The 17146-nt window shown below is 39.1% G+C and overlaps 1 protein-coding gene across 1 annotated transcript in view; it reads right to left on the reverse strand.

Moving 5' to 3' along the window:
• Nucleotides 1-3321: 3321 nt before the first annotated feature.
• Nucleotides 3322-17146, reverse strand: part of LOC104605801 (BTB/POZ domain protein TNFAIP protein) — a 30232-nt gene continuing 16407 nt past the window's right edge. The window contains exons 6-10 of the mRNA XM_010270699.3: nucleotides 8179-8240; nucleotides 7445-7504; nucleotides 7152-7184; nucleotides 3718-3783; nucleotides 3322-3557 (exon numbers count right to left, since the gene is read on the reverse strand). Coding sequence (XP_010269001.1) covers nucleotides 3513-3557; nucleotides 3718-3783; nucleotides 7152-7184; nucleotides 7445-7504; nucleotides 8179-8240 — 266 coding nt within the window. The 3' untranslated portion in view covers nucleotides 3322-3512. The remainder of the gene's footprint in view (nucleotides 3558-3717; nucleotides 3784-7151; nucleotides 7185-7444; nucleotides 7505-8178; nucleotides 8241-17146) is intronic.

Below are 17146 nucleotides of genomic sequence, written 5' to 3' on the forward strand. Positions count from 1 at the left end.
TTAATCAATTATTTATAATTAGTGAATATATTCAATTTATAGAAATAATTTAAAATATTCAGAATATTATTGATGTAATGGAAGTTAAATTTAAAAAATATTGGAAAAATATTTCTCCTCTATATTGCTTAGCTGTAATATTAGGATATTGAGAATAGAAAAGATGGTTTAGATGTTTTACTTAAATCTTATTATAAAAATATGATAAGTAAAATTAAAAACAAAAATAAAATGAAGTTAATAATTTATTATTTGAAATATACAATGTATATGAATCTTAATTCTTAGGATATAAGAGAACTTGTATAGCCTCCACTACTGAACTTCTAGTTTTAATAGTAGAAAACTGAAAATCACAACAATTTGATCACCTAGCTCCAAGTAACTCTATAAATAACCCTGAACCTAAACTTTCTTTTCCTTTTAGTATTGAGCTTGACATCTCACAGGATGACATTGGCCTTCTCATTGTAATTCGAAAAGGGAAAATGAAGTGTATTGCCCCTTACAAATTAGGCGAGTTGGGTCGGGTTTATGGTCAACCCAAACCCAATTCTAAGATTTGGGCTTAAGACCCAAGCCCTACCCGCATTGTAATTTAATGTGTGGGTTGGACTCGGGCCTGGGTCGAGCTCAGGTAGGTCAATGAACCTACTCTAAAATTATACATGTATCTTTGCATTTATGCAAATATGTATTTATATATGTAAAAATGTATACTATATATAAATATGTATTTTATATTTAAATACAAATCTATATATGGATGTATGAATGCATATAGTTGGGCTGAGCTTGGGTTAGGACAAGGTCGGGCTAGGCTTGGACCAAGTTCAAGCTACCTAAGGGCTAGGCCCAAGCCTAGACCAAAAAATAAAAAAGCCCAAATTCTTAGGCCCAAGCCCAACCCAAGGACTGAAATCTAAGCTTGGCCTGTGTAAAATTTTGGGTTCAGGTTAGACCTACCCAACTTGCGCCCCTACTGCCTATTCCATCACTAACTATGTTTATTACGATGCCTTATCCACCTTTATACTATGCCTATACTTCAACCATTTCTACTATTTCTATTCCTGATAATGTTATAGAGGCAGTGCAATTTCCACAATGGAAAGATGCTATGAACCAAGAAATGGAAGCCCTCATAAAGAACCAAACTTAGGAGATTGTCCCTCTCCCTAAGGATAAGGTCCCAATGGGTTGCAAGTGGGTGTATATAATTAAATATTATAATGATGAATCAATCGAAAGATACAATGCTAGGTTAGTGGCAAAAGGGTGTACCCAAACATATGGGATTGATTATCATTAGACTTTTGCACATGTGACTAAGATAAACTCCATCCAAGTAATTATGTCTTTTGCTCCTCACTATTTGTGGCCTTTGTACTAGATAGAAGTGAAGAATGCATTTTTCAATGGAAATCTTCAAGAAGATTACATGGATCTTCCTTTGGGAGTAAGCTTCCCTAACAATGAGAAGGTTTGATGTCTAAAGAAATCCCTTTATGGACTCAAGCAATCTCCTAGGACTTGGTTTGACAAATTTAGAAAAACTATTCTTAAAATTGAATTCACTTAATCACAGGCAGATCATACTCTTTTTATAAAAAGGATTAATGGTCTAGTGACTCTTCTAATAGTGTGTATTGATAATAATGTTGTCACTTGAGATGATAACTTTGGAATTGTCTAATTAAAGTCCTTCCATGCTTCTGAATTTGATATCAAAGACCTCGAAAATCTCAAATAGGATTGAAGTATAAAGGTCAAAGGAATCTTCACTTCGCAGAGAAAGCATGTTTCTTGACACTCTTCATGAAGTAGGTAAGTTGGGGTGCAAGCCAATTGAAATCCCCATTGATCCCAATCATAAATTGAATGCTAATGGAGAAATTCTTCGTGACAAAAGTATTTATCAAAGACTTGTTGGTAGGCTTCTCTACTTGTGTTTGACTAGGCCTAATATATTCTATAATGTAACTCTACTGAGTCAATAGATGCGTAGATTTGTAACTTCACATACACAGGCAATCAATAGAACTCTTGCCTACTTAAAGAGATGTTCAAGCAAAGGAATGTTAACATCACAAGGTTAATGCTTACACTAATGTAGATTGGGCATGCTCTATGAGATTCACCTCTAATTACTATATTGTATTATGTTGTATCACGAAAAAGTAAAAAACAATTAGTTGTTACCCAATCTATCACAGAAGCAGAATATAAAACTATGGCTCATGGTGTATCAGAGTTATTTTGGCTGGATACTTTGTTATTTGAGGTTAGAATCCAAATTGATATTGTAATGAAATTGTATTGTGATAACCAAGTTACCATAAGCATAACCCATAACCCAATCTAACATGACCGAACAAATAAAAATGGCAATTTGACTCATCCCTCTGGAACTTTGCCCGCTTCGATCAGGGTTGGTTTTTTACCACTGATTGGGGTTTAGGTGGGTTTCAAGGAAACGCAAAACTTTGGGGATCAAGGACGGGGTTCGAGTGGGTTAAAAGTAGAAATGACTAGGGCAGGGTGGGGCAAATTCGATGATCCCCATTCCCCATGGGGATGGGGATACTTTTAGTCCAATGGGTTTAGGGTGGGGCATTTAAGTTTAGAGTTGGGGGTAGGATAGACAAAACTCAACTCCACCCCCACCTCGCTGTCATTCTTACGAACAAAGCATTTTGAGGTTGACAAACACTTCATTAGAAAAAAATAGCCAATGGAGAAATATGTGTGCCTTTGGTCAAGTCTAAAGATCAATTTGTTAATTGTCTCCTCAAGGGTCTCCACAAGCCAAAATTTGATAGAAAGCTTGGCAACTTGGGCATGATAGATATCTATGCTCAGTTGAGGAGAAGTATTGAGAAAATATATAAAAATCAAAAAGTAGATTAAAAAAAATTGTGATATGCAATTGCCATACATAGTTGCAATGCATAGACGAATAGGAGTCTAGATTGTGCCAATTAAACTGTTCCAAAGCAGTGGATAGGATTTGAAACATTTCCCCCACTTAAGGCCATGCTTAAAGCATATTATACATACACGAAAAAGAATGAAAAAAAAGGAAATAAAAGGTGAAGAGTTTTTGTGCTATGTCCTAGTGTTAGCTGATGATGCAAGATGAATTATCAAGAAAAAAAGCAATAGAGGTCCAATAGAAATTTTGCATGAGGCAAATCGTTATGTGGAGAGAGAGAGAGAGAGAGAGAGGAAAATCGTTATGTAATTAGTCAGGGAACCGTTCAAGATGATCATGACTCCATACAATAATCAATCAAAAAAAGCCATAATGAACTCACGCTGTAAAGCAGTAAGGCAAGGAGGAAATTTTCTTGAAATGGCTGAACGTATTCACGCATGAAAAAGTTGAACTTACAAAAAAAAATTATCATATATACAGGACAGAAAAACAAAACAGAGTTATTTGGCAGTTACACAGAGCTTCTTTATTCAAAAAGCTTTGAATTCTTTGAAGTACAGACCAGTACTGATTGTTATCTTTCTCCTAACAACGACTCAAGGAGAGCAGCCTCTTCCTCCTGCAAAAGTAGAAAGAAAGACAGCATTGATCATCAGCTGAGGTTCTTTTTCTTTTGTCAAGTAAATAAACAGCCTTTGTGCATGTATGTATGTGTGTTCTAATAAATCAGCAGCAAGTTTAGTGATTGCATTTTCAATATGGAATTTGCAGCCACTTACCACCAAGGCATTAAATTCTGTCTCCTCATCTATTGCACCTATGACAGCAGGGTCCTCCAAGAGGTCCTAGGAGCCAATAAAAGAACAAATAATACATTATTCTACAGAAGCCTGTGAAATAGTCATCCTCTTCCCAACATTAAGGGCATGCATCGGTACTCCTTCAAGTCATAAACTACAATATTTATTAATTGTTTACCTTCTTCCTAACTTTTTCGCTAGGTGCAACATTGTATGTTAGAATGAAAATCTCCAAAAATTTAGATGTTACAACAGATCTACATTTGAACCAATTTGCGATAACTACAAGAATTCAATTACAAAAAGAGGCATGGATATTATGGGTGTACAGGACCCAAATTGTCAAAAGTGTATCATCAAAGAATAGTGGAATTGTTACTAGATTCAATATTCATGGATCATAATCAAGTTATACTGAAAACTCGGCCTCGCTTGGTTTCTATTCTGGTGCATGCTTACACTGAATAGAGTAAAGGGGAATGCGGATGACCTTACACGAGTAGTCTGTACCCTTTTCTTGTTTGTAAGAAAAATCGGCCCGTGTTTTAGCATCATTTTTCAATAGCACAGCATAATAGAAAGTGGAAACATGAGTGAGATTTAAAACTTTCAATTTCAATTCCAAAGAAAAATCCAGTCTCAAAAAAAGTGAGAATTTCCTGAAAATTTTAGAAATGGCATAATCTTTTTAAATTTTTGGGAATACCATCATCAATCATTGTCATCTAATCCTTGCCCCAACCATATGGGGTTGCCTACACAAATGCTGTTTTGCCAATCTATTCTGTTGAGGGGATGATTTCATATTAGGGTTAAAAAATATTACAGAAGAAACATTAGGGGGATAACTTCTCAAGAAAAAGGAAATTAAAAATTAATCTGTTAGTGGGAGAGTTAGGAGCAAAAGAAATCAATAAAAAGACATTCAAAAGGACGGAGGAAGGGCTAAAAAAGAACCTAAGATCAAGTAGTGAGTCAAGATTTATCAGCTCATTCTTGAATAAAAAATGTAGTCTTGTATAAGTTCTACCAAAAAGGTAGTCCTGTATAACTTTGAAAAAATCTCAATTTATCTCTTCTTTTCGTGTTTCTGGGGATTCTTGGGATCTGGGACTAAGGAGAGGTTTGAAGGACTCAGAAGTGGATTCGGAAAATGATATTTTTTCTCTTCTAAGTTCAGTTTTTCTAGACCACTCTTCTCCTGACAGTAGAATTTGGACTGAAACTTCTACATGTAGTTTTTCTTGTTCTTCGTTTTTCAATGCTATGGTCCTTCCTTTTAACCCAGTTTCCTCATTTCCTGTTAAAGAAGTATGGAGCACTCCGGTAACCCCAAAAGTAAGGGCTTTTTGTTGGGAAGTGGTTCTCCAAAAAATCAATACCTTGGAAGTGCTTCAAAGAAAGAGACCAAATTGGTGCTTGTCACTTCATGTCTATAGCCTTTGCTTGAGGAATGGTGAAACAGTGAATCACCTATTAATTTCTTGGTTCTCCTCTCTCTTTGATTGTAGGTGGACTCCTCCCACAAGCGTAGCAGATTTATTTGACCCTAGCTTTTTTCCGACAACCACAGAAGAAAGGAAGGGTGATGTGGAGAACAACGAGGACAGCTATCTTGTGGGCAGTGTGGGAAGAAAGAAAAATCAACTCCTGAGAAGTTACTGAAGGGATCACCATCAAGGCAGTACAAGGCAGTACATTGGCTGAAAACTCTTGACTTGTTCAAGGATGTCTCTATAGATGATTTGACTAGAGGCTGGAGTATTTTAGCAAGGTCTTCTACTTCATCACCTACCATACAAGCAGTTTGGTACCCTCCTTTGTAGTGTAATGTCAAACTGAACTTTGATGGCAGCTCTCTTGGGAACCCTGGACCTTCTGGAATAGGGGGTGTGTTTAGAGATGCGGAAGGAAAAATCCTAGCTATGTATTCTGGTCCAATAGGTTTGGGGGACTTGCTTAGAGCTGAAGTATTGGCTCTCCTCTAGGGGCTCAGATGGGCCAAGCAATTGGGTTTTCAACAGTTAGAAGTGGAGGGGGATTCAAAATTAGTAGGTTGGCTGCAATCAAATAGTTTGGGAACATGGTCCCTTAGACATGTAAGGGAATTATTGAGCCTCACAAGGGAGCTGGGTGCACAAGTGTCTTGGTCTAGGAGGCAGCAAATGCTTTAGCTGACAACCTAGCAAAACAAGGGGTGAATCGAGAGGTTTTGTTTTGTGCAGTGTAGTAAGTTATTTGTTATTCAGGGGTCACCTTTTACTTTAGAAGGTGACGGTTGTTCTTCTAGTTTTATCTAATGAAAGTTACCATTTCCTATTAAAAAAAAAACTTTGGCTTCTTCACCTTCTTCCTTTTAGTTTCCTTTTTCTTTTTGGCTTCAATGTTTCACAAATCCACTATGATTGCCTATCTCAAGTCATCTTCTTGTTGCTTCTAGCTTGTAAAAAAAATCTGTCATCATCAGATATGGTCATATATGGATCCTTTGACCCATCTGCAACTCCACATCATCACAACTAATATGGTTGCTCATTCATTTATTCATGATGATCATAGTTTTCAAGGAGGCAAGGCTAGGTGACTGGGGGGCGACTAGTCGCCTAGGTGGGCGCCTAGGCATCGCCTAGGTGATGGAACTTTTATGTTAAAAACATAGATCCTAGGGTATAAATTTCATATTAAAGTATAGAAAGTTAACATATTCATGAGAAGAAAAGGAATAAGGAAAATAAAATTCAAAAAATATAGAGGCTGAACCCTTATTTTTGTTATAGGAAAAGAAGAAAATAAAAAGTATTGGTAGTAGTAGTAGTAGTAGTAGAAGAAGAATATATGGAAGGGGAAAATGTGCTGATTAGATAAAATTTTTAGTTCTTCCTTGCTTATTGGTTCAGGTTTTTAACAAGTCTTTGAGGGTTCAATACAGCATTTAGCAATGTTTGTGTTGATTAAACCCTAATAAATAAGAAAATAATAAAAAGAAATTAGTCTATAAACACACAAAATGATCATTCTAGTTTAATAATGTCTATTTTATAATTATAATATCAAAAAAAAATGAATAAAAAAGTTTTTTATAGTAGGAAGTAGAAAACTGTTAGGCGATTAGGTGAGGCGAGGCGAGCCTCAAAGGTCGCCTTGACAACTATGATGATGATCAATAATGTTCAACGTTCAAAGAGGGTATGATTTTGGGGGATCTTTGATGTGGCAAATATGACAATTTAATCAGATTTCAGACATAAAAAATAATATCTTATTGCAGTAAGATTTAATTAGATTTAAGAGGTATCACACTACAGGTTTCCAAACGCCACCTCAGTGCTTTACCAGATTCTAAAAATAAGTTATAAAAAATCAGATAATGTTCTACAACTCAAGAACATGTAAAATTAAATGAGATTGCTTACATCGTCAGCAATTTGCAATAGACCATTTTGATCCTGCATGAACAAAAAAAAAGGGTTTTCAGCTTATGTTCTCCCAAATCCCCACTCTCCAATCTAAGATCTGTTATCCTTTTCCAATAAGTTATTGGCCAATAAAGAAGTTACATAAACCGAACAAACAAAACAACAGAGTTTTGTTGAAGGCACCTGGACTGTAGAAGTTCCATATATTAACAATATAAAAAAGGAAAATGCTGTATTTATTCAAGAGTATCATCACTAGAATAAGCAGACATTAAAAGCTGGCAAGTTACCTTTACAGCAACAAATAGAAGTGGGTCAGATGGTGTATAAATCATATAATGTGTACCATCCTGAAAAATAAATGTCAAGAGTGAGAGAGATTAGAAATAAATTCTGGTCTTGGAGTAATATAATAGTGTTTTTAAGCAAAATGACACATGGAGAGGGAACAGGAAGAAAAATGAACAACTTTAAATGCAGAATATAATCTTTTACAATACTAAATAAAATGTTTATAATCTTATCCTCGTCTCAACTCTTTTTAACTTCTTTAAATCAGAAATTTTGTTACTGTATAAACTTGTAAATGAAAGTTTGCAAAAAAAAGAAGAAGAAGAAGAAGAAGAAGAAGAAAAAAGGCCTGTAACTAGAAAAAGATTTATTATTACTTTCTTTGAACCAAACACATTTGACCAATTACAAACAAAATTGAATTCATTGAGGACAATAGCCCAATCCATGACTGACATCCACACAAAGAGACACCAAAAGCTCTTTCAAGCTATCAAAAGAATCTCAGTTGCATTCCCACCAAGAAATCAACAGATTGAAAAAAGAAAACATGGACCAAAACATAGCACCCTCTAGTTCCTACTACCCAATTGAAAAAGAAGACCATGATAACATGCATCATAAACACCACTGAAGATATTATCTTATACAACAAAAGATATTGAAATTGAGATTAACAAGAATCTGAGCCCCTTCTGGTAAATAGAACAAGTTAAATGAACTGCAATCATACCTGATGGAAGCAAGTAATTTCTATGCCTTCACTTGGTAGGCCATCTATGTCTTGACCATCATCTGTGAGATTGTAAACAACATTCATTGTAATGAAATCATAATTTACAAGTTCACAAGGCCTTATCTCAGGAAAATATTGCTCAAAGAACCTTAAACATCACACACTTTATGAGATGAAAACTCAGGAAACAGCGTTTTAACCATAAAAAACAATTTTCACAGTTTTGTAATATAAAGAAAACGTTATTTTTACATTTAAAGGTTCAAGTCAATATATGAACTCAATAGCATCAAGGATAATACACGAGAAATGGCTGTATTGGAATATACCACATAAGGACAACATTGCTTTTACATTTAAATAGAGATTTCGCAGTCCAGAATGTTAGTAGTAATTCCTAGTCATCAGATAGCCACAGCTAATCTGAGGGCATGATCTAGCTGCTGTCTTATAACTAAAAATTGGATTTCAATAGTAATTGCTAACATGAAGATTTTTTTTTTTTTGGAAAAGGTAAAGTAATATTTATTGAAAAAGAAATACACACAAGAGGCTGAGATCAGTCCCTGAACAGGCTGACCGATCTATTCAGCAATTATATAAGCCATCAAGACAAAGAAAAAAGTACATCTGACACATTACAGTTTCTAAAATCTGCCACCACAGACAACCAAGAAATCAGCTTGCACACTAACTTCTGAGTTAAATCCTCCAGACTTAGAAACTTATTACTGAACACAGAACACCCTTCTATTCCTCTCGGTCTAGATACACCAAATTACAGCACTTGGAATCAACTTCCATAAAGTCTTCTTTTTCTTGCTCAATCCCATGATATGCCAGCTGCATAACAGCTCTTTTACCGACCTCGGCATCACCCAACAAACTTTCAAGGAGCTGAGGAAGTGGTTCCACAGCTGCGCAGAGAACAGGCAGTGAATACATAAATGATCAGTAGATTCAGCACTGCACCCACATAAGCTGCAAGATAGGTCCGAAATCTGAAATCCCCTGCTCACAAGGTTCTCCTTGGAAAGGTAGCCAATGATTAAGAGCCATAGTCCAAACCAAGAAACTGGCTTTAGTCGGACTAATGGGATTCCACACTTGCTGAACTGGGAAATCAGGAACACCCTTCCTACCAAGCATAGCAGCCAACGATTTAACTGAAAACATCCTATCAGAATTCCACTTCCAAAGCCACTTGTCCTCCGAGCTATAATCCAACTCTTGAAACTGGAGACAGGTCAGGAGATTCACTGCCTCATACACCTCCCAGTCAGAGATTTCTTCGGAAAGGAGTCCAAAGAACTGAACCACCAGAAGTACTATAGCACTCAGCAACTGAGGCCTCTTGATCTGAAGCACACTGGAAGAGGAGTGGAAAGGACTCAGCAAGAGGAGCATCTGTGCACCAAGAGTCCTTCCAGAATTTGGTCCTATTACCATTACCAGCCCTGATTGAGATCCCCCTGCCCAGATCTGGAAAATGCTTCATTATCCCTTTCCACAAAGAGATACCCCAGTTAGGAGGGGGATCCCTAGTTCTCCAATTGCCCCAGCTCGCACCATATTTTCTGGCAATAAGAGACCTCCACCAAGCATTAAATTCTACAGCAAATCTCCAAATCCATTTACATAGGAGGGCAGAGTTAAATTGTTTCAGCTTCCTTATACCTAACCCCCCTTCAGATTTGGGGAGACAGACTTGTTCCCAACTTACCAAGTGCACTTTTTTCTCCTCCTCCCAGCCTATCCAAAGAAAATTCCTTTGAAGCTTTTCAATCTGATTTGCAACCTTCCTAGGAATGGAAAACAGAGATAGAAAGTAGGTAGGCAGATTGGAGAGGGTACTCTTAATCAGAGTCACCCTCCCCCCAAAAGATAGGTATTTAGCCTTCCAAGAAGTCAGCTTCCTTTCCAATCTCTCAATAACTGGGTCCCAGATAGCAGAGGAACCACCACTCACCCCAAGCGGGAGACCCAAATATTTGACTGGAAGGGATGCAATCTGGCAAGCCAGAATAGCAGCACACTCAGCTAAATTGGAAACCTGTCCAACTGGGATAATTTGGCTCTTATTTCAATAAACTTTCAAACCTGTAATCACTTCAAACCAAGAGAGAATCCCAAGGATTAACTCCACCTAAGAGGGGGACGCCTCCACAAAACATAATGTATCATCTGCAAATTGAAGAATATTCACTTTCTCTCCCCCCGGCACCATTGCAAAACCTTCCCATTCCCCTAACACAGCAGCCTTCTTAGAGAAAAGAGTGAGGATCTCCACAACACATATAAATAGGAGAAGAGATAGAGGGTCTCCCTGCCCAAGACTGTTAGACAGTTTTGTATGCCCTTAGCTTCAATCCGATTTGATGTACTTTTGATATTTAGTGTAAATAAATAAAGTGCATGTTTGATTCATGTTGTTTGGTATAATTCTGTGTAAGACCCTAAAACTGGACACTTCTAGAGACTCGTGTTAGTTTTAAATGTTCACAACCATTGAATAAGTCTGGGGAGATTTATCCTACCAAGGCTGATACTGGTGTGCCACAAGTGTTGGGATGGCCTGTCTCGGCCACCAGGGTAAGACCCAAGGCACATGCAGTATGGGATTACTCGAATCCTTGAACCGGACCAGATTTCCAGTATTGCCCTGGACCTTGGAGACAGATGGGCAAAACTGGAAAGTTACACCTGACCCCTAGACTCGATTGTGACACTTCACTAGGTGTCGGATCGGACTGTCTTTGATATGCCAATCAGTGAGATCCTTAGCGGGGATCAAAACCTGGGTATGTTGGGACAGTCTGAGAATTCATCTGAGTGGGTGATCATAGTGACAGGATCAGCCCCTTTGTCGGACAAAGGTAATGATCGGGAATGCACTCTCTCTGATAGAAATCAAACTGCCGATAGTTGATTTCAATCGTTGGAATTTTGTTTTGCAAAATTAATATATATATATATATATTTGTACGGTTTCAAAATGTTTGCAAACGGTTTTAATTCCCGGGATCCATGTGAGTGGAGAGTGCAGCACTGTTCCTTGCAGCCGAGGGAGAGGTCCTCTCTTGTCGGGCAATGCTTGATCATTAAGGGCTGAGAGGTTAAGTGTAAGACCATTTAGGATAGTACCTGATGGGCTAATCTTGCACGTGCCCACAGTCCTTGGATTTTTATAAGATGGCTTGGCCGAGGGACCACTTAATGTAAGTGTTGGGCCCATAGGGTCCATGTGATGGGCTCAGGGGTTTACTGAGCTTTTTCAGTGAATTCGGTTGGGCCTTGTAATAAAGGTTGGGTCGAACCCATGTGGCTGGTGTGTAGATCAATGCTTGAGTCCCACGCCATACAAAGAAGCCCAACTGGGCAGCAGATTGGAAACTAGTTAAGCACTGAATACTTAAATGGGCCAAAAGCCCATTTCGAGCAGGGCTGATATGATCACCCATCTATGGGGCGTATTTGGGATTAAAGTTAGAAAAGGATAGGGCCTTTTAACCTTATCCACTCTAGGAGACCAAATTCAAATCAGATTTGAATCTGGTAACCTCCTGATAAGATCAGCAGTAAGCTAACTTAATCTGCAGATAGGATTAAGATCATCCCCTATCCAAATATTGATTTGGATTGGGATAACTCCTAATTAGGAGGTTTCTTAATCAAGAAGAAAAGGAGGAAAAACTCTAAGAGAGAAATCAATATCAGATTTCGAACCTAAGGGTTTTGTAAAAGCAAGAGAGCATCCTGCGAATTGAGATTGAATCTCATACAGACTCCAGAGAAAAGAGAAGCTATTCAGCCATCTTCGTCCCAGGAGTTCTCCTCCAACCGCCGCCATCCTTTCTTATAAGATTCAATCTTTGAAGAAGAAAGAAATCAAGAAACTGTTTCTTGACATCAGCCTTGCAGAAAACACTGAAAAAGATTTGCTGCTCAGAGTTTCCAGAGGATTCTTGCGAAGGATCCAGTGTGTAGGACGCACTCTGCTGGTTCCATTCCACATACAGCTGTGTCATCTTCAGCAGGAGCGGATCTTGGTGTCCTCTTTGGGCGTGAACACCAACTTTGGGAGATATTGCTTCTCTGGATCAGGTATAATTCCTCCCTTTCCTTTTTGGTTTAGATCTGGTTCGATTATGGTTAAAGTAGGATCCTTGAATATTGTATTCTGAATTTAGGGAATATGATTCCCAGTTGGAAGAAGGTAGGAAAATTTTTGAAATTCGCCCACCCATTCCGCAACCTTCATGGCGTCCATTAGATGGATCCTACCATTCTTTCAGTGGTATCAGAGCCACAGGTTCGAATCTTGAACCAAAAGAAAATCATATCTGAACCTGCGCAGATGGACAGAAGATGTTCTGCCAAGATTTGCGCAGATTGTTTTATTTTTTTTCAAGAAATTGTTTCTTGATAAGGGCGATTGATCTGAAATTAATTTTGTTAAATTCAAAATTTATTTAGAACTGTTCTTTATTTTTTTTTATTTAATGGACTGTTCGAACTTGGAGATCGCAGTGCAGATTTGGCGCAGATGGTCTACGCACCCTTTTTCCTTTTATCCTTTTTATTCAATTCGGTCTATAAATAATTTTTTTTATTTTCTAGACTGAATGTATAGGATTTGATCAAGAATGTAATTAATTAATAGAAATAGGATTTCTGTTTTTTTTTCTTGATTAAAGAAGGAAGAAGAAGGCGGCGCTGGAGATTTGCAGATGGAGAAATCGCTTTCTGCGATTTGTAGTTTGGGAAACTGCAACCCTAGTGATTAACCTCTGTTTTGCAGGTGGTGCGAACAGTCCATATTTGATTTGTGTTTGTTTAAAATCGAAATTATTAATTTCAGATCTTTCATGAATTAACCCTTGATTGAAAATCAGTTTCGGACATTTTCGGACTAGATTGGACCAAAACTGTTTGGACCGAATCTAGGGTTCGAAAAGGACTGCTTTTCAGTCCAATTTTCTCCCTCTTGAAGTTCCAAATCTGATGTTCAATTACAGGGATTAATTCGGCCCACCTGTAAAGCCTAGTTTTGAAAGGTTAAAACTGCAAAAGCCCACTCTTGTGAGAAAAGTTGTATAGACCGAATTGCTATATGCAATTCAGCCCATACACCTAGTAGACATTAATTGTTAATGTTATGTTTTTAAATGGGTTGTTCAATGGGCTTTACAGCAGTTAATTGAGGATCAATTCTTCCTTTTCATATGATGATTGAATGTTTGATGTGCTGCGACCATGGGCCATAAGCACTTGGCCCATGATGACTCGTTAGTGGCTCTTGCGCACACCATGGCTGAATGCACATCATTGCCATGGTGTCCCTTGAGGTCATTGGATGACCCCTCTTTACTTGGTGGGCCCCACAACCCTGAAAAGAGATGCATACGAAAACCCTAGCCGATAAAGGCCCACCAGAAATCTGACTTTATAAAAGTCAGTGGGAGACACTCTGGTTTGACCTAAATTAGAACTAGGGCATAATTTTGTTCCCTCCAGCAAATATGAGTGCATGTGATAGGGAGATCCATATGATGGACTCTCTAAAGGCCTTTCGTCATTAGCACAATGATGGGTCCTTCAGTAATGAGGAAACGCACCATAAAATTGGGCTATCCATTTGCTGTTGGATCTGTCGGAGTGTTTCATAAGATGATAGGGGCGTCATAGATCGATGTGGGAGGGGCTTCACCAGAAAATGGGAACACTCTCACGGTACCTTGGCGTAACCTAAATATGATGGGTAAGCACTCGCTAGACAGAAAGGTTACCTGAAAATAGCTCTGAACCTTGTCTGACAGAGGCCAAAGGGAAACTCATTCGATGAGTGGATATGATCCGTCACAAAAAGGTGGTGGGGTTATGCAGCAGAAACAGTTGGCTTCACGCACCCCATGTGATTTCCCACATTTCCAATGACATTTCGTCGTCTCCGTCACTGAGAAAGGAGGGAAATCTCAGAGATGAACAAATGGGAATGGAACATAGATTAAAAACCATATCTATGTAGGTAACATGAATCAAACTAAGGTTGTGGACTAACGTCTTTGTTGTTTTATCAGAAAATGGCAAACGGTCAATTCGCAAAGCTTCTAGACGATAACAAGCTTAAGGGCCCAAACTATGCCGAATGGTACAAAAATCTTATGCTGGTCCTAACTTCTGAAAAGTTAGATAAGGTAGTGAAAAATCCTACCCCGGAGCGTCCGGGAGATAGGGCTTCTGAGGCTTGCAGGAGGGACTACCAAGATTGGGAGGATAAGAACTCCCTAGCCCGTTGCTTTGTCATTGCCTCACTAGACAACTCAATACAGAGGCAATTCGATCAGATCGAACTAGCCAAGGACATATTGGACAATCTAAAGACGATGTATGAAGAGCAGAACCGTTCTACTCGACAGAAGGTCTTGAAACTGTTCATGACCGCGCAGATGTCCAAAGGGCAGAAAGTTCATGACCATTGTCTTCGGATGATGGGCTACATTAACGAACTCTAAGCTCTTGGATCCGGGCTAGATCTTGGCACGCAAGTGGATGCCATCCTGAATTCTTTGCCCTCTTCCTTCAATGCGTTCACAATGAACTACAACATGAACAAGCTGAATGTCAGCGTCCAGGAACTCAGCAATATGTTGCAGAGGGCTGAGGATCTACTAAAGAAGGATGAGCCTGTGGTTATGCTTGCTGAAGCTAACAAATCGGGCAAGAAAAAGAGAAAGGCAAAGAAGCCCTAGAAGAAATCTGCCAAGCCCAAGAAGCAAAAGAAGAACAAGGCATCTGATGTCTGTCACTTCTGCAAGCAGACCGGCCACTGGAAGAGGAACTGTCCTGCCTACCTAGAATCTAAAAAATGTAATGTCGAAACTTGTGTCATAGAAACTAATATGTTAGTTACTTTTGTGTCCTGGTGTGTTGACTCTGGGGCTTCAACTCATGCGTGTAACTCACTGCAGGGGTTCAAAGTTAGCAGAAGATTGAGTGAAGGCGAAGTGACTATTCTTGAGAACAACTGCAAGTGTTGTAGCTGCGGCAATAGGAACCGTAGAATTAGTCTTTAGAGAATGAGGGCTTGTACTTAAAGATTGTCTTTATGTACAAAACTTGAGAAGAAATTTAATTTCTGTTTCTAAATTGTGTGCTGATGGATATACTAATTATTTTAGTAATATGATTACTGTTAAACGGAATAACAAATTCATCGCATGCGGGAAACTGGAGAACGTTCTCTATGTTCTACATCCTTCTCTTAAAACTAACTTAACCGAAACTACGTCGGTCGAAAATCCCAAGAAAAGAAATCGTGATACAGTAAATCCCACGTGCCTCTGGCATTACCGACTTGGCCATATCGGTGTGGACCGAATCACAAGGCTGGTAAAGGATGGTCCTTTGGATTTTCTAACCGTAGAAAATCTTCCCACTTGTGAGCCTTGCCTACAAGGTAAGATGACTAAGCGGCCATTTGACGGTAAGCCTGAAAGATCTTCAGGCACACTTGACCTAATACATACTGATGTATGGGGTCCCCTAAGTGTTAGGACACGAAATCAACACGTGTATTTCATCACCTTTACAGATGATTTCTCACTATATGGTTACGTGTACCTAATGAGACACAAGTCTGAATCCTTTGAAAAGTTCAAAGAGTTAAGACAGGAAGTCGAGAAACAGTTAGGGAGAAAAATTAAGGCCCTTCAATCGGATCGAGGTGGCGAGTATCTCTCTGACGAATTCAGGGACTACTTAAAGGTCAGCGGGATAGTGTCACAACTAGCTCCTCTTGCTACACCTCAACTCAACGGTGTTTCAGAGAGGAATAGGACCTTGTTGGACATGGTCCGGTCACTTCTCGTACGGTCAGAATTACCCACATCCTTTTGGGGATACGCATTAGAGACTGCTATCTACGTGCTGAATCGGGTTCCAACCAAATCGGTTCCGAAAACTCCATATGAACTATGGACCGAAAGGAAGCCAAGTGTAAAACACTTGAAGATTTGGGGTTGTCCTACACACGTTAAAAGAACAAGTGCGGACAAGTTGGAGTTAGAACAAGCTTCAAGGAGTTGGAACATCCGTTTTGATTCAGCTGTCAAAACGTTTGACTTTGAGCAGTTGCCAGTTTGGGTGTCATAACCTCCACTGCCAGTTGCCAGTTCGGGTGTCATAACCTCCACTGTTCCTTGTTAGGGCCGTCTCTGCCACGTCTGAGATGGCGGTGGCAGGTGGCCGTTGGCAGGCGGCTGTCATGTGTCGGACCCCTAATCAGTCGGGTGCGCCGCCTCCATATACGGGCTTCCTAGGCATTGAAAGGATGAGAGGTCCATCCCATGGACGCCCAAAGATTGCGGAATAAGGGGCGAATTTCAAAAATTTTTCTCTCCCTTCAACTGGGAATCGCATTCCCTATTTAGAAAATCATATTTTCAATGATCATTCTTGAACCATAAACTGAACCAGATCTGAACCAAAAGGAGTAGGAGAGGATTGTACCTGATCCGGAGAAATAGTATCTCCCAACGTAGGTGTTCACGCCCAAGGAAGGATCCAAAGACTGCTCCCACTGAAGATGGCACAGTGCAGGATGGAGCAGAATCAACAATGTTCTTCTCCAAGAACTCTGTCCTTCGCAAGAATCAGCAGGATGGTACATGAGCACAGCTTCCTTTCAATCCTTTCTCAAAGAACTGATGTCAAGATCCAATCTTGACTTCTCCCACAACTGGAGATCGAACTGGCAAACAGGGCGACAAGAACAGGGAGGCGGCAAGAGAGTATTCGCAGGGTGCAGAATTCTCTCTTCTTGATTTCAGCACTGAAGAAAATCTGATGTGTTGTTTCTAAAGGCTGTCGCCCCCTTCTTCTTTTGTTAACCTAGAAAGATCAACTCCTAATCTCATTAAAAGCTGCTTATCCAAATCATATTTGGATCAACCTTCTCTTCAGG

Source organism: Nelumbo nucifera, chromosome 1 (genome assembly GCF_055504915.1).
Source record: "Nelumbo nucifera cultivar China Antique chromosome 1, China Antique-T2T, whole genome shotgun sequence".
NCBI lineage: Eukaryota > Viridiplantae > Streptophyta > Magnoliopsida > Proteales > Nelumbonaceae > Nelumbo > Nelumbo nucifera.